This window comes from Lepus europaeus, chromosome 15, assembly GCF_033115175.1.
Source record: "Lepus europaeus isolate LE1 chromosome 15, mLepTim1.pri, whole genome shotgun sequence".
Classification (NCBI taxonomy): Eukaryota; Metazoa; Chordata; class Mammalia; order Lagomorpha; family Leporidae; genus Lepus; species Lepus europaeus.
Genome location: NC_084841.1, coordinates 93,471,526 through 93,493,569, shown reverse-complemented (window position 1 = coordinate 93,493,569; position 22,044 = coordinate 93,471,526). Strand labels below are relative to the sequence as shown.

Below are 22,044 nucleotides of genomic sequence, written 5' to 3'. Positions count from 1 at the left end.
CATTCACCGTTGCAGGCTATTTTACTGTCACCCCTGGCTTTTCCCTGACAAAAATACCCTTCCTTCAACTTTCCTAACCTCAATGTCACGGCCTAAATCAAGGTCCTCCTCCTGCATCTCCAGCCTTCACCTATCAGTTCCTCCTTGGAAATACTGTAACACCTCATTCCACGTGACACTAAGCTGGTGTTCACACACCCAACCTGAGAGTGCTGACAACTAAAGACAAAGCCCATCAAAGTGGTCTGCAGACTGACACAAGGACACACGTACATGCACACATGTGCATTCAGAGTACAAAGGGAAGAGCCCTGGAGTTCCAGAGCAGAGAATCACAAGAGGACAGTCCCTGTGAGTCAACAGACACGGGGAATGGGTCTCTAGCTAGAAGATTCTGGACAACCACACACCCTGGATCACAATGAGGACCCAAAAAATGGGAAACAGTACAAGGATATGGCATGGAGACCTATAAAAATGAAAGGCGTGATCCATCAGAGAGTGAATCTGGGAGCCAGTGTTGTGGAGCAGCGGGTTAAGCCCGCAACATCAGCATCCCATACAGGTGGCAGGTTCAAATCCCAGCTACTCCACTTAGTCAGCTCCCTGCTTCTGTGCCTGAGAAAGCAACTGAAGATATCCCAAGCTTGGGCCCTACCATCCACGTGGGAGACCCAGATGGAGTTCCAGGCTCCTAGCATCACCCTGGCCCAGCCCCGGCCATTGCAGCCATCTGCGAAGTGAGCCAGCAGACGGAAGACCGATCGATTGATCGATCTCTCTCCTTCTCTCCCTCCCCCATCCCCATAACTCTGCCTTTCAAATAAATAAATCTTTAAAAAAAAAAAAAAAACTAAAACGTTGAAATAACACTATTAAAAAATAAAAGTGAACCTGAGAGTATTTGGATAAGAGAATAATAGGATATGGAATTACATAGAGTTAAGGGACCACCCATATAATAAGACATTTAGAGATAACATTCAGATAACTCAAATCTAGAAATGGTTTCTGGCAGAAAAAATTAGGGCCCACATCCACAGCCTTGGCAAATATAAGAGTTTTATATGCATTTACTGCAAATAACTGAGCCAACAGAGGACAGGGTTAATTTGTGCCTGGAGATCTCCAGAGAGGGAGAAAAGAGGCTCAAGTGTACAAACAATGGTAGCTTTACAGAATTTAGACTTGACTATACCCCCAATATTTAGAAGGCAGGACAGAAGAGAGGACTAAGATGTTTTAGGAAGACAGGGACACGTGTATGGGTTTTGTGTTTTTTTGTTTTTGTTTTTGTTTTTTTTGACAGGTAGAGTTATAGACAGTGAGAGAGCGAGACAGAAAGGTCTTCCCTCCGTTGGTTCACTCCCCAAATGGCCACAATGGCCGGCACTGCACCGATCCGAAGCCAGGAACCAGGTGCCTCCTCCCAGTCTCCAATGTGGGTGCAAGGACCCAAGCACCCGGGCTATCCTCCACTGCCCTCCCAGACCACAGCAGAGAGCTGGACTGGAAGAAGAGCAACGGGACTGGAACCCGGCACCGAAGGCAGAGGATTAACCAAGTGAGCCACGGCACCAGGCCCCACTTGAATGTTCTTGAAGCATATGGGAGAATGGCCAGAAAAAAACATGGAAAATAAAAGTGTTCCATAAATATACAGTACTATTTTTTTAAAGATTTATTTATTTATTTCAAAAACAGAGTTACAGAGAAAGAGAGAAGGAGAGACAGAGAAAGAGGTCTTCCATCCACTGGTTCACTCCCTAAATGGCCACAACAACCAGGGCTGGGCCAGGCCGAAGCCAGGAGCCCGGACCTTCCTCCGGGACTCTCACGGAGGTGCAGGGGCCCAGGACTTAGGCCATCTTCCACTGCTTTCCCAGGTGCAATAGCAGGGAGCTGGGCTGAAAGTGGAGCAGCAGAGACTTGAACCAGCACCCAGATGGGATGCCAGCACTGCAGGCCGTGGCTTTAACCCATTGTGCCACAGCGCCAGCTCCTATGATTATTATTACAATTATGATGCCAAAAACAAAAGCTACATAGAATGACAAACAAACGCTTGACGGTTATGGCAATGGAGTATGGAGTAGCAGTAATAACAAAAGTAACTGTTACTGTCTCCAACATTACTTAGACAAATCTACTTAGGATCTGCTCCTCAACTTCCGGAACTGAGGAACTGAAGAGAGTACTCTATTATTCCTAACATATAGCAAAATTATAAAACTTCAATGGGAAAAGAAAAAGCATTAAAGTAGAAGCAAGAGTAAGGTTAATACCCAAAACACATACACAAGGGTGGGTGCCTGTCGCATCGCACGTTGGAGCTCTCGGGTGCAAGTCCCAGGTCTGCTCTGCACTCCAGCTCACGGACAGTAATACACTCTTGGAGGTGTATACGAGAGCGAAAGTAGTCAGCCCCTGCCACTAAGTGGGAGATCCAAACTGAGCTCTAGGCTCTTGGCTTCAGCTTGGTCCAACTCTGGCTACTGCAGGTATTGGGGAGGGAACCAACAGACAGGGGATCTCTCTCTGTCTCTCTGTCCCCTGTGTTTGAAATAAATAAAATGAAAATGCACGCTACAAGTTTCATACACTTGCTAGTTCTGGGCCTTACTTCCTCTAAGTTTTCTAGCAGTCATCCTGTAAAGGAAATAAATTCATAGTCAATAAAAGGAGGGAAAATAATTATTTCTGACACTAGACTCAACGTACCCAGATATAAAACATCTTCAGAAATAACTACCATTGAACTCAGCCAGCCCTGTCCATCCGTGTGTTTGTCATTTACTGTCCCTCCACTCAGTGAAGGCATTTCAGGCACTGGTTGTTGTTTTGAACAGCACTAACATGCACCTGAAGCCCATCCACCACCCTGACTCCTAACCATGGCCTAAACAGCCTAATTTTTTTTAAGATTTAATCTTTTTTTTTTTTTTTTTTTTTTTTGACAGGCAGAGTGGATAGTGAGGGAGAGAGACAGAGAAAAAGGTCTTCCTTTTTGCCATTGGTTCACCCTCCAATGGCCGCTGCGGCTGGCGCACCGTGCTGATCCGAAGCCAGGAGCCAGGTGCTTCTCCTGGTCTCCCACGAGGGTGCAGGGCCCAAGGACTTGGGCCATCCTCCACTGCACTCCCTGGCCACAGCAGAGAGCTGGCCTGGAAGAGGGGCAACCCGGACAGAATCCAGTGCCCCAATCAGGACCAGAACACGGTGTGCCGGCGCCTCAAGGCGGAGGATTAGCCTGTTAAGCCACGGCGCAGGCCAGAGATTTAATCTTTATTTATTTGAAAGGCAGAGTTACAGAGAGAAGAGAAGACAGAGAGAGAGAGAGAGAGAGATATCTTCCATCCACTGGTTCGTGCCCCAAGGCTGGGGCTGAGCCAGGCAGAAGCTAGGATTCTGGAGCTTCTTCTGGATCTCCCACATGGGTACAGGGGCCCAAGCACTAGCAGGAAGTTGCTAATGCACCAGGCACATGAGCAGGAAGTTGGATCGGAAGTGGGAGCAGCCAGGTCTGGAACCAGCGCTCACATGGGATGCTGGCATCACAGGCAGAGGCTCAACCTGCTAGGCCACAGCGCCGGTCCCTAACCATCTTCACTGCTTCTCATCTCCAGGCAATTCCCACAGTCATACCCTAACCCCTGTAAACACCCAAAACTAGCCCATCTCTGAAGAACCACATACACACCATTCTCCTATCATTCCAGCACTCGCAAACTCCCCTTTGACTTCTTAGAGACTGCCAGTCCCCTGGCACTTCTATTATTTTCCCATCAGTGCCCTACTCCCTTTACTTTTTCCCCACTCCAGCTTACATCCCATGTTTAATTACTTCAACACCTTTCTCGACAATGTCCTAACGTGTGCCCAACGTTCACTCTCAGTACCCACCCAGCGAAACCTCAGTCCCACATCATGAATGATGCCACCGCTGAGCCCTGCTACACATCACCATCAGACTGCCAACAGCGTAACTCCACAGCTCCAATCAGAGGCAAGCCCTCAGCTCTCATCCAACAGTCCTGGGGGCTTCTCCGTCACAGGCCTTCTGCCGGGAGAGCAGCTGCTCAGCCTCACCTCAGTCTCTCTCTCTCTCTCTCTGCAGCAGACTACACACTCAGCAGCTGACAATCACCCTGTCCTCCTTCCTACTGTTCACTGCTGTCTCTCCTATCTCCAAACACCCTCTCTCCCTCCTTCCTACCAGCATTTACATATCACCAGGTCTCTCCAACTCTTACAAGAAAGCTCCTCACACACCTGTCTCCCTACAGGTACTGTGCTTTCTCCTCCTGTGAAAAGCAAAGCTCTTAAGAGAGGCGGTTGTCTTTCACTCACCTCACCCATCCATCAATCCACTGCTGTGTGGTTTCCATACTCAACACCCCTCACACTGCTTCCACCTTCACCAGGGTCACCAGCAACCGTCACATCACCATGTCCAATTGCACTTCAACCTTATTTCACAGGTCTTCCTTCACTCCAATTCTCACCACCAGCGGACACCAGGAACTCCTGTCTGAACAACTCTCCTCTTTATGATTTCTGCTAAAGCACATAAATGCCTCTTTGTTTAGGAAAAATGAGAAATGGGCTCTTTCTTCAACAACAGACAGCCTCCAAGCAGCAGAGAACCTGTCAGCAAGGCCAAAAGCAAAATGAAAGTCTAAAACAAAGGCATTTTTCATTGTCTTGTACTATAGCCATTATTCCCGTAACAGCCACACAGAAGATTCACCTGGTGTTTATTAGCCTCATTTACTTTTATGTGGCACACATTAAAGATACCTTATATAAGTTAACTATTTCAAATGTTTGTGAAATATAATTCAGAAAAACAAGTGTGAAATGTAGTGATAATCTGAAAATTAGAAAAAGGTAACACATAAAGCAATGGTTACTATGAAAATTAACAATTATTCTAAAACCGGTATAGCTTTAAAAACATATTGTATAAAAAGTAAAGCAATTGTTAAAAAGCTCAACTGATCATAATGGTGTTACAAAGACAGCAATAATTACTGTGTTGACTAGTGTGGGCCCTATTAACTACTTGTATAGGTCAGGACTTTCAGTCTTCTCAATTACTCAATGAGCATAGCACTTCATCATTCTCATTCCCATTTTTGTTTTGTTTTTTGACAGGCAGAGTGGACAGTGAGAGAGAGAGAGACAGAGAGAAAGGTCTTCCTTTTGCCGTTGATTCACCCTCCAATGGCCACCATGGCTGGCGCGCTGCGGCCGGCGCACCACGCTGATCAGAAGCCAGGAGCCAGGTGCTTCTCCTGGTCTCCCATGGGGTGCAGGGCCCAAGCACTTGGGCCATCCTCCACTGCACTCCCGGGCCACAGCAGAGAGCTGTCCTGGAAGAGGGGCAACCGGGACAGAATCGGTGCTCCGACCGGGACTAGAACCTGGTGTGCCAGCGCCGCAAGGCGGAGGATTAGCCTATTCTCCAATGAGTTTTACAGCCAGCGGGAGTGCACGCAACAAAGCTTATCTCTCAACCACCCTTCATCAATGCCTCATTTCCTCCCAATTCTATGTTCCAGCCATACTGAGCTTTCTCCCGCTCTTCAAAGGTATCATAAATCCTTGCCATCAAACCAGTAGTGTCCAATAGAATGTCCCGTGATAATGGAAATATTCTTTATCTGCACCATCCAATACAGTAAAGGCCAGCTACATGAAATGTGGTTAGTACCACTAAGCACATGAAGTGTGGTTAGCTATACTGGGAAAGTGAATTTTTTTTAAATTAAGTGACATGTGGTCACATTGGCTAGTGGCTTCTTTTTAACCAGTACAGATATATACCTACATATGAGCTATTCTCTCTGCCTGGCATACACAGGAATATCTGGAAAGTCCTCATCATTCTACCACATAAAATCATGGTATTCATTCTTTGGTTAGATAATTCTTTATTTATGTGGTTACTAAGTTCCCGTTCTACAGAGACACTTTAAAAAGTCTGAGGAAAATGAATTAAAAGTAATTTTGCAACTTCTTCCATGTAGTTTTTTCCATAATACTCATTTCCAAGAACTTTATAAAGTCCCTCATATGTATTATTTAAATCCTTTAATGGTATTAACTGTAGCCTTATTTTGTATCATAACAGTTTACTTTCCTAATATTTGATACTTCTCTAAAGAGAGTAACTGAATTACAGTTTATCCTAGAGGACTATCACTTTAAGAAATTAATACATATTAGAAAATTAAAGGGCAAATTTTAACGCCATATTATAACACAAAAACATAGCCTCATTTTAAAAATGCATTGTATCAGATATGGAAAAGAGACTAGAAGAGCTAAATCATGTTAACTGATGGGCTTTGGGTATTAAAATTAGCTCTGTTGTTTAGCTAAGTTTTCACTAAAAACAAATTTATTTATTTATTTTGAAAGCCAGAGTTAGAGAAAGGGAGAGAGAGAGAGACGTCTTCCATCCACTGGTTCACTCCCCAAGTAGAAGCCAGGAGCTCCATCTGGGTCTCTCACATGGGTGGCGGGGGCCTAAGCACTTAGGCCATCTTCCGCTGCTTTTTCCAGGCCATTAGCAGAGAGCTGGATCAGAGCAGCCAGGAGACGAAACGGTGCCCATGAGAGATGCCTGCATCGCAGGCAGTGGGCTTAACCCACTGTGCCACAGCGCCGGACCCTGGCTGAGTCTTCTTAATGAATCAGCGGTCATCAACACAGTCATGCTCCTTCTCTCTCTAACATAATCAGCACCTCTCGCTCTCTCTCTAACGTAATCAGCGTCCCTCTCCCTCCCTCTCTCTCTCTCTCTCTCTCTCTCTCTCTCTCTCTCTCTCTCTCTCTCTGCATCAGTTGGCTCCATCAGCAAACAAGACAAATACAGTATCTAGCCCTCATCTTTAAAAAACAAACAACCACCTTGACATCGCATTCCTCTCCAGGAATGCCCTAGATCTTGGTACTCTGATGTCTTCTCCCAGGTTAGGAATCCGACCCCAAGGCACTGAGAACAGCCTAGAACCTGATGACTCCCACAGTGCCTCAGGCCTGACTCGTCCCGGAGCTCCAGACCCAGGTCCAGATGCCTAACAGCCCAGGATGCTCAGACAACTCGAGCTCTAGACACCCGTCTCTCTGCACAATCTTCTTCATTTCCATCAACAGCAATTCCAAACTTTGTGTTTATCTGTGACAGACCTTTTTTCCCCACACACATCACATGGAAACCATCAGCCAGGCGTTCTGGCCTGAGCTTCAGAATACACCCAGAATGTAACCCCTCCTCCCACCATCACCACTGCAACCCTGACATCCTCTTTGCAAGTTTCCCTGCTGGCCGCCCTGCGTCACGTGTGCAGTGTATCCCCAGTTCAGGAGGCAAAGGGTCCCCAGCTACTACCTTGAGCAACTCTCTAAAGTCTTTATTTCTTATCTCAAGCTAAAAGCTCCTGATGTTCTCCAAAGCTGTCTTTCAGGTTTTTAGTCAGATTCCAGGGAGAGGCGGATTCCCAGCCCCTTGAATGGGTCCAGGCCCTACTCCATGAGCAACAGATGAGTCAAAAATTATCCAAAGGTCACCTCCGCCTCGTTTTAACAGAAAGATCTCCATCCCAGGAGGAGCTTCATGCAGCCTGTGCCGACAGGTGCTGACCTGCAGCTGGGAGGACTTGCACCCACCCCTGCATGTGGTGGCCGGAACCTCGCCTCTTACAGTCATTTCCTCCCTGACATGAAATGCCCCTTTCCTGAAAAGGGGCTGGCTTTCGATAGATAAAACCCCTCTCGTGATCCGAGCATCCCATGTCAGAACGCCGGCTCAAGCCCTGGCTGCCTCACTTCTGAAGCAGCTCTGGCTAGGACGCCTGGGAGGACCCAAGTACCTGGGCTCCTGCACCCATACCCATGCCGAGGACCTGGATGGAATCTTCCCCAGACATCTGCAGGTCACGCACCACCTTCTTCAGGTATGTACTCCATGAACGACCTCGTAAAGATCTCCTCCTAACCCTGCTATTTCTTTTTATTTTTTTTTTTTTTTTTCCGCACAGAACAACACTTGATTCAGAGGAAGGTGGCTGATGGGAGCCGAGACCTGATTTGGGAATCCTGGATTCTAGTCCCGGCTCGGTCACCAACACCCTTCGTCCCTCCCCAAGCCTGGGGGAGTCTCCCCACCCTGGGAGCTGAGGCTGGTGTTTGGGTGGTGGGGGTCCCTGCCAGCATGGACGCCCTGCAGCTCGAGAACGCGCGGCTGAAAATGATGCCGGGAAGCTGAGCAAGAGCTGTGTACAGAGGACCTGCCCCGCCACACACTCCAAAGGTCACCTCCGCACAGCTCCTCTAACCCTGCTATTTCAAACTCTAAACTAACCTGCATCCCAATTCCCTAGCCTCCTCAACTCTACCACTTTTTCTCCATAGCGTTCCTCGTCACAACATGATCGCATATTGAGTTTTTAGCGCCTGTGTTCCTCTCACTAGAATATAAACTCCATGAGAGCAGTCTGTCTAATGCTTACTCCCTAATATCAAGAAAACAGATTAATAAATGACCTCCGTATTTTTTAAAGATTACTGGAACATACTTAGCACACAACGGAAGAGTTACGGACTACCTTCCAAACACCCATTCTGCTTAAAACTCTGCAGCAGACCTCCTGCTCAGAGTAAACGCCAAAGCTTTTACGACGATTTACAAGGCCTTACACAATCTGGCTTTACTCCACCCCACTCTACTACTCACCTGCCTGTCATCATACTGTTATCTCCTCCCCTCCCTTTACTTCCACATTTTTTAAAAAGATTTATTTATTTTTGTGAAAGGCAAAGTTGAAGACAGAGAGGGAGAGGCAGAGCAAGAGATCTTATATCCGCTGGTTCACTCCCCAGACAGCTGGACTAGGCCACACTGCAGCCAGGAACCTGGAATTCCATCAAGGTCTCACACGTGGCTACAAGGGCCCAAGGACTTGAGCCATGTTCTGCTGCTTCCCAGGTGCAATACCAGGAAGCTAGATCAGAAGTGGAGCAGCCGGGAGTCAAAATGGAGCTCATATGGGATACCGGCATCATAGGCAGCAGCTTAACCAACTGCACCAAAACACCAATCCCTTTTTCCACATTCTTAACCAAGGTATTGAGAAACTTGGAGAAAATCTATTATGACTGTGAAGCTGGGAGATTACAGCTCTGCCAACTATGACTTTGAAACAAGCCCACTCTCAGCTAAGATGATAAGAGGGGGCCAGTGCTGTAACACAGCAGGTTAGACCTCCACTTGCAGCGTCCTCATCTAATACGGGCACCGGTTCAAGTCCTGGCAGCTCCACTTCCTGTGCAGCTCCCTGCTGACGCAACTGGGGAAGCAGCACAGGATGGCCCAAGTGCTGGGGCCCCTGCACCCACCTGAGACTCGGAAACAGCTCTGGGCTCCTTGTTTTGGCCTGGCCCAGCCCCATGCCACTGCAGCCATTTGAGGAGTGAACCAGCAAATGGAAGATCTCTCAATCTCTCTCTCTCTCTCTCTCTCCCCCACCCCCACCCCCAAATCTGCCCTTCAATAAATAAATAATAAATCTTAAAAAAAAAAAAAAAAGACTAAGGATGCTGACCTTTGAGGCAGGACAGTTTCTGTCAGCAAACAAAAATTATCTCACTGACTCGAAACTGTTCCCTCTGCAGATCCGCGAAACCTTCCCTGCTGATAGGCTGAGGAAGTCTCCCCCAAACACAGAAAGCAGTGTTACTCATAAAAGCATGAAATATGGGAGAGTCACTTCCTTCTCCACTGTTCTACTTTCTGCTCTTTACTTCAAATTTTAAATTTGGACCTCAATTTAGTTTTGTGAGCAGTTCATTTAAACACAAATGCAATGCTGTCCAATTACTTCACTGTAATATATTCATCGTTCTATAAGCAGTGAAAAAGAACATTTCAACCAACTGCTGTCTGCCTTTTTTGTTTAACCACTCAGTGTTAGCAACTGCTAAATCCTAAATGTTTTTTAAAACTAACACATCTCGGGATGGCACTATGGCATAGCAGGTAAACCCACCACTTGTGACTCCAGCACCCTATGAGTGCCGGTTCATGTACCAGTTGCTCCTCTTCCAACACCCTGCTAATGCGCCTAGGAAAGCAGCAGAGAATGGATGAAGTACTTGGGTCCTTGTACCCACATGGGAGACCCAGAAGTTACTGGCTCCTGACTTCGGGTTGGCCCAGCTCTGGCCATTGAGGCCATTTGGGGAGTGAACCAGTGGATTGAAGATCAATATTTCTGCCTCTGTAATTCAGCCTTTCAAATGAATAAATAAATATTTTTTAAAATTAATGTCTTACATCTTGTGATTTAATCATAAGGTTTGAGATTTAATTATTTCAGATTTCTAAATTTCAGTGATTTAAAAAAAAAATCCTTTATCAAGAAATGAGTATTTACTTAGCTGAGTATTTAAGATAAAATGCATAAACCAGAAATGACCTTCCTCCAAGAAGAAATGCAAGGAAAGTAAATAAAATGGAACACTTCTACTATTTGATGGAAAGTAGGACACTGCTTACAGGCAGTAATTCATCAAATTTTTGCTCAATGTAATGAAATCTTATTTGAAGCACATGGCAAGAATTACATTATAAGTGGAACCTTACTGCACAGGAAATGGCAGTCCTTAACTTTTGAGTATTCGGGCCTTTGAAAATCTAACAGTCCCATTTACATGAAGACAAAACACTACAGATGCTCCTCAACTTATGATGGGGTTACATCCCAGTAAACTCATGGGAAGTGGGAAATATCACAGCACATTAAATACACCCAACTAACCAAACATCACAGCTTAGCTTGGCCACATCGACCTCAAACGTGCTCGGAGCACTCGCAGTGGCCGACGGCAAATCTAACACAATAAAGAAGTGTTCGAGACCTCACAATTTACTGAATACTCTACTCCAAGTGAGAACACGTTGTAGGGGCTGCACACACCTAAAGCTGGGAATTATTAAGTCATAGAAATGTACTGGGACCACTTCAGTTCATCCAGGTAGGGACAAACTGCAGGTACCAACGCTCCACTTCCTCTCCTGTTAACAACCGTCTTGTAACAAACGCGGCACTGCTTAGTGAAAGATAACGAAACAGTGAAATTGTCCACATTTAAAGTGGTTTTTGTACATGAAAAAGTGGAATCCAACTTACATCTATGGCAAGCAAATATACTGTCCAGACCTAGATCTAGTGAACATAAATTTGCAGCCATTTGGGGAGTGAACCAGCAGATTAAAGATCTCTATATATAACTCTGCCTTTCAAATAAATAAATAAATCTTTAAAAACTGAAAAAAAAAAAAAAACACCAGAAATATGATGAAGACCCTAATTAAACCACACCCCGCAGCAGACCGCCAGGGTCCAATCTCTGGCTCCTGACTCGGCTTCCCGCTGTGCTGACCCTAAGCAGCAGCAGTGATGGTCTGGTGTTTGGGATTCTGTCCCGCAAGTGGGAGACCTGAACTGTGGTCCTGGCTCCCACACTGAGCCGTGGCCCAGCCCCAACTGCTATACATCAGTGATTAAGACCTTCCCTTCTTTCTCTCTCTGCCTCTCCCCTTCAATGAATTTTTTAATTATTATTAATAAAAATAGAAAAATATCACAAAAAACAAGTTTAAAAGCTCATACTGATACACAATGACTCTTTGAGATATTTCAAAACTAATGGTAAAGGGTGGACTTTGGGCCTAGTGGTTAAGATGCCTGTCGGAACACCCCCATCCCACATGATAGCATCTGGGTTCGTGTCATGGCGCCAATCCAAATTCCAGTTTCCCGCTAATGTCACCTGAGAGGCAGCAGGTGACAGCCGGGCCCTTGCCATCCACACAGGAGGCTGGCCTGAGCTCCCGGCTCCTGGCTCTGCCCTGGCACGGTCTCAGCAGAGGGCACTCGGGCAGTGACGCAGCAGACGGCAGGAGCTCTGTTTCTCTCTACTCCATCTCTGCCTCTGAAATAATTCTTTTTAATGTTTAAAAACAACAATGTTAGTATCAATACTTACAATGTTTTTAAGATTTTATTTATTTATTTGAGAGGCAGAACCACAGAGAGAGGAAGAGACAGAGAAAGATCTTCCACCCGCTGGTCCACTCCCCAAATGGCTACAAAGGCCAGAGCCGAAGCCAGGAGCCTCCTCCGGGTCTCCTAAGTGGGTGCAGGGCCACAAGCACTCGGGCCATTTTCCACTGTTCGCCCAGGCCACAAGCACAGAGCTGGACAGAAAGAGGAGCAGCCAGGACACAAACCGGCACCCACATGGGAAGCCAGCATCATAGGCAGAGGCCCAGCCCCGCTATTCCATGGCACTAGCCCCTCAATATTTATAAATTAATAAACATCTGGAACTGGTCCAGATGTCACTGATTCTATTTTTAGTAAGTTCTATATGTAAATATAATTTATTTTAGTAAATTATATTTTTAAAAAGATTTATTTATTTATTTGAAAGGCAGAGTTACAGAGAGGGAAAGACAGAGAGGTCTTCTATCTGCTGGTTCACTCCCCAGATGGCCACAATGGCTGGAGCTGGGCCGATCTGAAGCCAGTAGCTTCTTCTGGGTCTCCTACCTGGGTGGCAGGGACCCAAGCACTTGGGCCATCTTTGCTGCTTTTCCAGGAGCATTAGCAGGGAGCTGGACCGGAAGTGGAGCAGCGGGGACACAAACCAGTGCCCATATGAGATGTTGATGCCACACCACGCTATACCTGCTGCTCCAGAGCACTGGCCCCAGTAAGTTATATTTTAAGACTATCATTCTACATGGGTTGATCTCAGTCAACTTCACTTCAACATACTTGCTTCAAAGATAGAAAAAGTGGTGGAGATAAGAGTTGCTTAACTGTACCAACCACAGATACTAGTTATCTTCCAATGGGTGCCACTGAGAAACACTATTAAAGGCTAAAGCAGTAATGTGATCTCATTTTCATGGCTGATATTGTTAAGCTGACAGTAAATAAAATTCAACTTTAAAAGAAAAACAAATTTGGTTTTATTACTGCAATGCAAAGACACTGATTTAACAAATGCAAAGTACACTCCACCTTTGGCAGAGCAAAATGCCACCTTTCTACGCATTTGTATTTCGAGGGACACTACAAAGAAGCCAAGGGCTCTTCTGCACTCTGCTTCTACCTCCCTGCACTGTTCAAGTCCTCACACAGGCCACCACTGCCTCCTCTAACTCTCCCCTTAGCTCCTTCTTCAAAACAACAAGCTTCCTCTGGTTTCCTACCTCTCTGAGCTCAGTCTTTTCCCTTCTTCTTCCGTTCACATCTCACATGCAGTGTCCCTTAGGATTTTGTCTAACCTGCCTTCTCCTCTAACAAGAAAAGTTCTCCCAGGGCCATTGCATCCATTCCCAAGTTCATATATTATCTGATAATCTAAGTGTCAATCTCCAATCTCTCTCAACACCGTTTTCTTTTGCAATCCTCCTGTTTTCTACACACTCTGCACTCTCCGTTCCCTCCACGTGCCAAAAACCTTCACAGACATCAGGCCCAAAATGTCATCAACTCTCCTCAACAGTGCTGGCTAACATTCTGGATCAGAAATCACTTTCAAGTACACCATCACAGACCAGGCAACCATCACACCCGGCCAGAAATGTGGAAACCAAAGTTTGAAAAGAACAAGCAACCTGCACAAGGAGACACTACCACAAGCACAGAACAGTAACTCAAATACAGGGCTTCTGACACCAGCCTGGGGCCTTTTCCAACACTCCACAATGCTCCCAAAAGAAAAGATCTCTAAATAGTAGGTTACCATTATTATTATTTTAAAAAATGATTAGTCTTGGCCGGCGCCGTAGCTCAACAGGCTAATCCTCCGCCTTGCGGCGCCGGCACACCGGGTTCTAGTCCCGGTCGGGGCACCGATCCTGTCCCGGTTGCCCCTCTTCCAGGCCAGCTCTCTGCTGTGGCTAGGGAGTGCAGTGGAGGATGGCCCAAGTGTTTGGGTCCTGCACCCCATGGGAGACCAGGAGAAGCACCTGGCTCCTGCCATCGGAACAGCGCGGTGCGCCGGCCGCAGCGCGCCAACCGCGGCGGCCATTGGAGGGTGAACCAACGGCAAAAGGAAGACCTTTCTCTCTGTCTCTCTCTCTCACTGTCCACTCTGTCAAAAAAAAAAAAAAAAAAGAAAAAAAGTAAAAAAAAATGATTAGTCTTATCTGTTTCCTTCTAGAAATTAATTCCTAATTAAGGTTTAATCCAGAAGTAAATTATTTTCTAACTATTACACACATACATACACACCCACAAATAGCCAAACTGATTAAGACAGAAGGAGAGAAAAACGGGCAGGCAGTTGGTGTGGCAGCTCCGAGGCTGCGTGAGACGACACCCATGTCCACGTCGCAGTGTGGAGTTCCCACGTGGCTCTGCTCCCAGTTCTGCTCCTGCTCTAGCTTCCTGCCAATGTCCACCCTGGGGGGCAGCAGGGAAGAAGTAGGGGCTCACATACTGGGGTTCCTGCCATCCACGTCAGGGACCTGGACTGAGATCCTCAGGCAAACATTTAAGGACAGAACCAGAGGGTGGGAGATGTCCGCCCCACCACCTCTGAAACAATTTTTTTTTTTTAAAAAGAAGAATATTAACAGGAAAAAAATTAAAGCAATAAAAGTTTAGAACAATTTGTGTCTAAAAATAAATTCTTTACATTTAAAACAATTTAAATTTTTAAATTTTTAAGGTAATAATCTAATACACAAGTTTGATTAATAGGTAATGCACAGAATTCACTTTCATGAACTATCTAGTCCTAGTTCTGGTTTTATATAAAGGCTGATAGAGGAATTTAAAGATAAAATTTTTTAAAAAAAGGTCTGGCATTGTGGTACAGCTGGTGAAGTCACAGCTTACGACACTAGCATCCCACATGGGCACTGGTTCCAGTCCTGGCTGCTTCATTCCCATCCATCTCCCTGCTAATGGCCTGGGAAAAGCAGCAGAGTATGACCCAACTGTTTGGGCCCCTGTCACCCACATGCAAGACCCAGATGAAGCTCCTCGCTTTGGCCTGGTTCAACCCTGGCCATTGTGGCGTCTATGGAGTGAACCGAGTATCAGTGGTTCTCTCTCTCTCTCTTTTTGTAACTCTGCCTTTTAAAAAAATAATTTTTTAAAAAGTTGGTAAGATTAAAATCAGAAATAAAAACTCGTACTACTGTGACTACGAAGTGATACAGGAATCCTTATAATGACCAGTAAAGCATCAGAGACCATCACTAGGAGCCCAGACCAAAGACCAGCACAGAGCTGGTTAGAGTTCCAACAATTTGCAGCCACTGTGTAAACACTGATTGAAGAGATTAACCGATGGTTGCTAAATATATAGCATGACATATGCATGTCTCTAAGTATCCCCCACAGATAGACAACTGGGAATAAACAAGTGAAGAAACAGTAGAGGAACTAGATAATGCTAGGATTGAGAAAATGAACAGCAAGAAGGTGGGTATCTTATGTCCCGGGAGATTGATAGTCTGACAAGGACATAGCACACACAGTAGATTCTAACCAGGGATATATAACTCAAATCTAAACACGAGGAAACACCAGTCAACCAAAATCGACCAATATACTGTAAAACATTTGGCTTGAGTTTTCATGCATGTCAAGGTCATGAAAGGCTAAGGAACTATTCCCAGATTAAATGTTACTAGTGTTAAATTTCCTGACTACATCAATACCATGGCTATGTAAATGAGTATCTTTGTTCCTACAATTAAACACTATGGTCTTAAGGGAAAAAGGAAATGATGTATATAACCTATTCTCCAATGTTTCAGAAGTTACAATGCTATGTGTTTAACTGTCTGTTCATAAGGAGACAATGAATGAGGGAGAGATAAAGCAATGTAACAATTCTTAAAAATTGATGAATCTGGGGCCGGCGCTGTGGTGCAGCAGGTTAATGCCCTGGCCTTTAGCGCCGGGATCCCATATGGGCGCCGATTCGAGACCCGGGTGCTCCACTTCCAATCCAGCTCTCTGCTATGGCCTGGGAAAGCAGTAGAAGATGGCCCAAGTCCTTAAGCCCCTGCACCCACGTGGGTGACCCAGAAGAAGCTTTTGGCTTCAGATCGGCACAGCTCCAGCCGTTGCGGCCAACTGGGGAGTGAACTATCGGATGGAAGACACTCTCTGTCTCTGCCTCTCTTTTCTCTGTGTAACTAACATACAAATAAATAAATAAATCTTTTTAAAAAATTGATTAATCTGCATAAAGGGCTAATTCTCTGTACTACTGTCTCACTTCTTCACAAACTTGAAGCTATTTCAAAGTAAACCATTACAAATCAGAGCAAAGGCCATGGCATTTGGCCTAGGTTAAGACAACTGTGTCCTATTGTCAGAATGTAGAGTTTGAATCCAAGATCCACTCTCAATTCCAGCTTCCTGCTAACACATACCCTGGGAGGCAGTAGGTGACGGTTCAATGAGTTCGGTCCCTGCCACCCACAAAGGAGACCAGAATTGCATTCCCCACTCCTGGCACACCTTGAGAGAGCTACTGGGTCATCTGGGGAGTGACCAACAGATGGAAGCTATCTTGGTGCTTCTCTGCGTCCCCTTGTCCCCCCCCCCCCCAAATTGCAAAGAACAGGGAAGGCTTTCAGTTTTGTACATAAATTTTATCCTTTGATAATGAAAAAGGTAAGTAATATCACAGGCTCAAAAACGAGCAAGTGGCCGGCACCGCGGCTCACTAGGCTAATCCTCCTGTAGCACCGGCACCCTGGGTTCTAGTACTGGTTGCCCCTCTTCCAGTCCAGTTCTCTGCTGTGGCCCGGGAAGGCAGTGGAGGATGGCCCAGGTCCTTGGGCCCTGCACCCGCATGGGAGACCAGGAGAAGCACCTGGCACCTGGCTTCAGATCGGCCAGCGTAGTGGCCATTTAGGGGGTGAACCAATGGAAAAGGAAGAACTTTCTCTCTCTCTCTCTCTTTCTCTCTAACTCCACCTGTCAAAAATTTAAAAAAAAAAAAAAAGAACGAGTAAGTGACCACTTCCAGAAGTGTAGGCTCCTTGTTTCCATCAGATAATAGGCAATGGTCGAAATGCTTCCAACGCCCAGAAGTCTACTGCTACTATTCAAAGATCTAAACTTCCAGAGGGTAGAGGGTTCTATATATTCTCTAATAAAATCACTGTACGTTCAACCAAGTAGCACATCTCAGCACTTGAAAGAATCAGTTCCAAATTTAGAGAGCATGGTGTTCCTGGGAAAATAACCACTGTGTTCCAACTTCATCTATAAAGTGAACTCAGGGAAGTATCTGTTATCATTTCATAGGGCTGTTAGCAGGACTGCACAAGCACTCGATAAATATCAGCTCTTTTAAATCTAACTTGCCGGTTCACCTCAAAAGCACTAGTCAAAGAAGTCACACATTATTTCCAAATCAGGCCCAAATCCAACGAAATCAAAGAGGCAAAAACTTACTATGTTCAAAAACCAGAAAATTAATTACAAGCAAATTACCAGCAAAATAGGTCAGCGTAGATCACAGGCCAATTCAAGAGCTGAAATACTTTGCCAACAGAACCGTAGAGCTGTGATGGTTACTATCAGAACAACCGACCTGGCGGCAGGTGACAGGGTGACCTGTGACCCTGCCATCCCACGGGAGTGGGGCTCAGCTTCCCATCCAGCTGCCTCCTGACGCCTACAGGAAAGCCAGGGAGACGGGCCAGCAGCTGGGCCCCGGCCAGCCACGTGGAGCCCGGGGTGACCTCCGGCGCTGCATCAGACTAGCCCAGCTGCCACACTAGGCGGCTGCAACCGGGGACAAGCAGAGGAGCTATCTCCCCATCTCCCCCTCCTCCCTCTATGTCCTCCCTCCTCTCTGTAACTCTTTGAGATTAAAACAATAAACCTTACCCCAAAAAACCCACAAAGACTGCCACCTAGAAGTGCAGAATGACACCCTGGGAGGCGGCGAACGGCTCCCGCACTCGGTCCCTGCGACCCCCATGTGGGAGGCCGGAACTGAGCGCTCGGCCTGGCTTCGGCCTGACCCAGGCCTGGCGGCTGAGGGCATCTGGGGCGTGAGCCAGCGGACGAGCCCTCTTCCCCAGCCGCTGGCTCTGCGCGCCTTCCATGGACAATTAAAAATAAACTTCTGTTTAGTGCAAGGCCGGGAAATCGAACCCAGTTATTCCCGTCAGCGTCTCTAACCTGGGGTGGGGTCTCTGAGGGTGTCTGCCTTCCACCCCCGCGGTCCTGACCCCTAAACTCATCCTGCACACGACGACGACGTGGCGACCCCGGGGGGTCGCGGGACAGGTCGCAGGCGGGGCCCCGCTCGGCCCCAACCAGCCCCAGGCTCGCCCTCCGCTGCAGCGAAGTTTAACTCGAGCCAGGAAGGCGCCCCAGCTCTGCCGGCGCCCCCACTCCGCCGGCGCCGTGCTCAGCCGGGGCCCCCACTCCGCCGGCGCCCCCACTCCGCCGGGGCCCCCACCCAGCCGGCGCCCCCACTCCGCCGGGGCCCCCACCCAGCCGGCGCCCCCACTCCGCCAGGGCCCCCACTCCGCCGGGGCCCCCACCCAGCCGGCGCCCCCACTCTGCCCGCGCCCCCACTCCGCCGGGGCCCCCACCCAGCCGGCGCCCCCACCCCGCCGGCGCCCCCACCCTGCAGGCGCCCCCACTCCGCCGGCGCCCCCACCCCGCCGGCGCCCCCACTCTGCCCGCGCCGAGCTCAGCCCCGCTCCAGCGGCACGCAAGCTGGAAAGCCCCGCGCCCCGGGCCGCCCCCGCCCCCGCGCCCCGGGCCGCCCCCGCCCCCGCACCCCGCGCCCCGTGCCCCCGCACCCCGCACCCCCTGACCCCCTCACCGCCCCGCGCCCCGGGCCGCCCCCCGCACCGCCCCCCGCACCCCGCGCCCCGTGCCCCCGCCCCCCGCGCCCCCTGACCCCCTCACCGCCCCGCGCCCCCGCCCCCCGCGCCCCCTGACCCCCTCACCGCCCCGCGCCCCGCGCCCCCTCACCGCCCCCTGACCCCCTCACCGCCCCGCGCCCCGCGCCCCCTCACCGCCCCCTGACCCCCTCACCGCCCCGCGCCCCGCGCCCCCTCACCGCCCCCTGACCCCCTCACCGCCCCGCGCCCCGCGCCCGCCTTCTCCTCACTTCTTCAAGTCGCTGCTGAAGAGGCCGAAGGCGCCCGAGGGGGAAATGGTCGCGGTGGCCTCCTGCCCCAGCTCCGCCGTCTCTCCCGCGCCCGACTGCTCACTGTAAGCAAGACTGTTGCTCGCCATGGCCGCGGCCGCGGGGTCGCGAGGGGCTCGGGCCGGCCGGACGCGGAGCGCGGCTCCCTGTGGCGGACGGCTCCGGGCGCTTCCGGGCTCGGCGGGCCGCGGCGGCCGCGCGTGCGCAGTGCGGGCGCGCGGCGGATTCCGGGCTCCGGGCGGCGGGGTGGGCGGGGCGGGCCGGGGAGGCGGGGCGGGGCGGGCGGCGGGGCGGGGCGGGCCGGGGAGGCGGGGCGGGGCGGGCGGCGGGGCGGGGCGGGCCGGGGAGGCGCCGCCGAGGGGCGGCCCGGCTGGGCCTGGCGGCCGCGGGGTCCGAACTCCCAGCTCCTGGATCCCGGGCTCTGCGGGCTCCGCTACGACCAAGGGGGCAGTCTGGGGCGTGAACAGCAGATGGAGGACCCCTCCCTCTCCCTCTCCCTCTCCCTCCCCCTCTTCCTCTCCTTCTCTCTCTCACTCCCCTTCCCCCCCCCCCCCATTCTGGGTCTCCTGCAGGGTGCAGGGGTGCAGACACTTAGGCCACCTTCTGCTGCTTTCCCGGGCACATGAGCAGGGAGCGCGATGGGAAGTGGAGCAGCCGGGACTCGAACCAGTGCCCTTATGGGATGCCGGCATTGCAGACAGTGGCTTAACCTACGCCACAGCACCGGCCCCACCTTTTCTCCTTTTCTAGGAGCGTATACGTTATAAAAACCAACTCAAAACATTGCAGAACAAGAACACGTTGCGACCCTAGCTGGAGGAGCAGGAATAGGCCCTCCAGACCGGTGTCCATTTGCCCCCCACACACAAAGCCCGTCACCGGCACGCGTTAGTGGAAGAAGTAGGTCGCGATCTGCGATGTGCAGAGCGTGGAGACACCAGACAGCTGCAGCCCAATTCCCGGGCTCCCGAGAGGTGGGCGGTGCGGTTTCTGAGTCTGAGGCTGACAGGTGCACGTTCAGGCCTGCCCAGGCTCCTGGTCAGCCGTGACCTTCCCTGACGCGGGTTTTCAGGGAATGTTTAGGGCGGCTGAGTGGGCTTCCCTGAGTCTGGGGACTATGTGAAGGCGGTGGTCACTTCCAGTCCCGGCCTGATTCCTCTGAAGAGACCTTGTGGGAAGATACGGATACTGATGTTGATCATGTAGACATCAGTTACTGGAGATTCTCCTGGACCAGTTGCACCACTCCCTCGATTCACTGAGTTCCTTTAGCCATGCTAAGGCTGGGAGGCTGGGTCCTGGTGATCTCTTGCCTCTGTTTTAGGGTCGCTTGAATAGCAGTTCCATTTCAATGGGAAACACTGCAGAACAAACTCCCACCAGAAGTGGACACGTGGCCTCGCAGGAATGTGCTTCTTGGGATGCCTGTGTTGCATATTGGAGTGCGTGTGTTTGAGTCCCAGATTCCCGCTGGGGTGCATCACCTGGGAGACAGAAGATGGCTACAGCAGAGGCTCCCTGCCACCCACAGTGGAGGTCTGTATCAACTGCCTCACTCCTGGCTCTGATCTGGCCCGGCCCTGAGGGTTGCAGACATTGGAGAAGTGGGGAGATCTCTTTATCTTCCTTTCAAATAAATAATAAAAATTATTATTTTTTAAAACTCTACTGCTAAAAAAAGCACTCAACCAAGGCGGTCTAATGGACCTATAAGGAGTTTGCTGTTTTTGTTACATTAAACTATTACTGAATTTTTGACAAGGAAAAGACAAAACACCTCCAAATTGATTTTGTAGGATTAGCATGCTCATACCTAAGCCTCACTTTTTTAAAATACAAAAATATACTAAGAGACTAAATACTAAACAAACACTAGATGAAAAGCAAAGGGTCAGTGCTGGGCTGTAGCAGGCTATCTAACTCTCCTTCTCTGTCACTCCACCTTTCAAATAAATTAATCTTTTTAAAAACATATTAAGTATTGGAAAAGTTGGGGCCGGTGCCGTGGCGCAGTAGGTTAATCCTCTGCCTACTGCGTCGGCATCCCACATGGATGCCAGTTCTAGTCCCGGCTGCTCCACTTCCAATCCAGCTCCCTGCTGATACGCCTGGAAAAGCAATAGAGGATGGCTCAAGTCCTTGGGCTCCTGTACCTGCATGAGAGACTGGGAAAAAGCACCTGGCTCCTGGCTTCGGATCAGTGAGCTCCAGCCGTTACAACCATTTAGGGAGTGAACCAACGGAGGGAAGATCTCTGTCTCTCCCTCTGTCTGTAAACTCTACCTCTCAAATAAATAAATAAAAATCTTCTTTAAAAAAAAAGAAAATGTATTTAATAATATTCGATCAGCCCTTCTAATTTAAAGAAGTATCTAGTAACTGAGAAATAAGAGTAAATACAGGTATTCATGGTGTCCGTGGAGGGAATTAGTTCTGAGACCCCCACCACCACCAAAAGCTGTACACACTCAGGTCCCTCATATAAAATGGTGTGTTTTTCACATATTACCCATGCACATCCTCCCTTATACTTTAAGTAACCTGTTGATTGCTTATATCACCTAATACAATGTAAATGTTATATAAATCATTGCTTTAATATGTGTTTTGGGAATAATGACAAGAAAATTTTATTTAGTATTTTCAATCTGTATTGGCAGAATCTGGAGATACAGAAGCATAAGTGTGGATGTCTTATTATATTTTACCATTATTATGGGTACATACATGGGTTTTTGTACATATTATGTTAAAAATACTTCCACAAAATATGCACAGTAAAACATATACCTTATCTCACAGAGTAACATG

The 22,044-nt window shown here is 48.7% G+C and overlaps 1 protein-coding gene across 2 annotated transcripts in view; it reads right to left on the bottom strand.

Moving 5' to 3' along the window:
- AP3B1 (adaptor related protein complex 3 subunit beta 1) overlaps window positions 1–19,377 on the bottom strand; it is a 288,775-nt gene extending 269,398 nt beyond the window's left edge. Inside the window, exon 1 of one of the 2 annotated variants that reach the window (XM_062212530.1) lies at window positions 19,195–19,377. In XM_062212530.1, the coding sequence (XP_062068514.1) occupies window positions 19,195–19,322 (128 nt within the window). In that variant the 5' untranslated portion in view covers window positions 19,323–19,377. The remainder of the gene's footprint in view (window positions 1–19,194) is intronic. The other variant, XM_062212531.1, reaches the window with a different exon arrangement.
- Window positions 19,378–22,044: the final 2,667 nt, after the last annotated feature.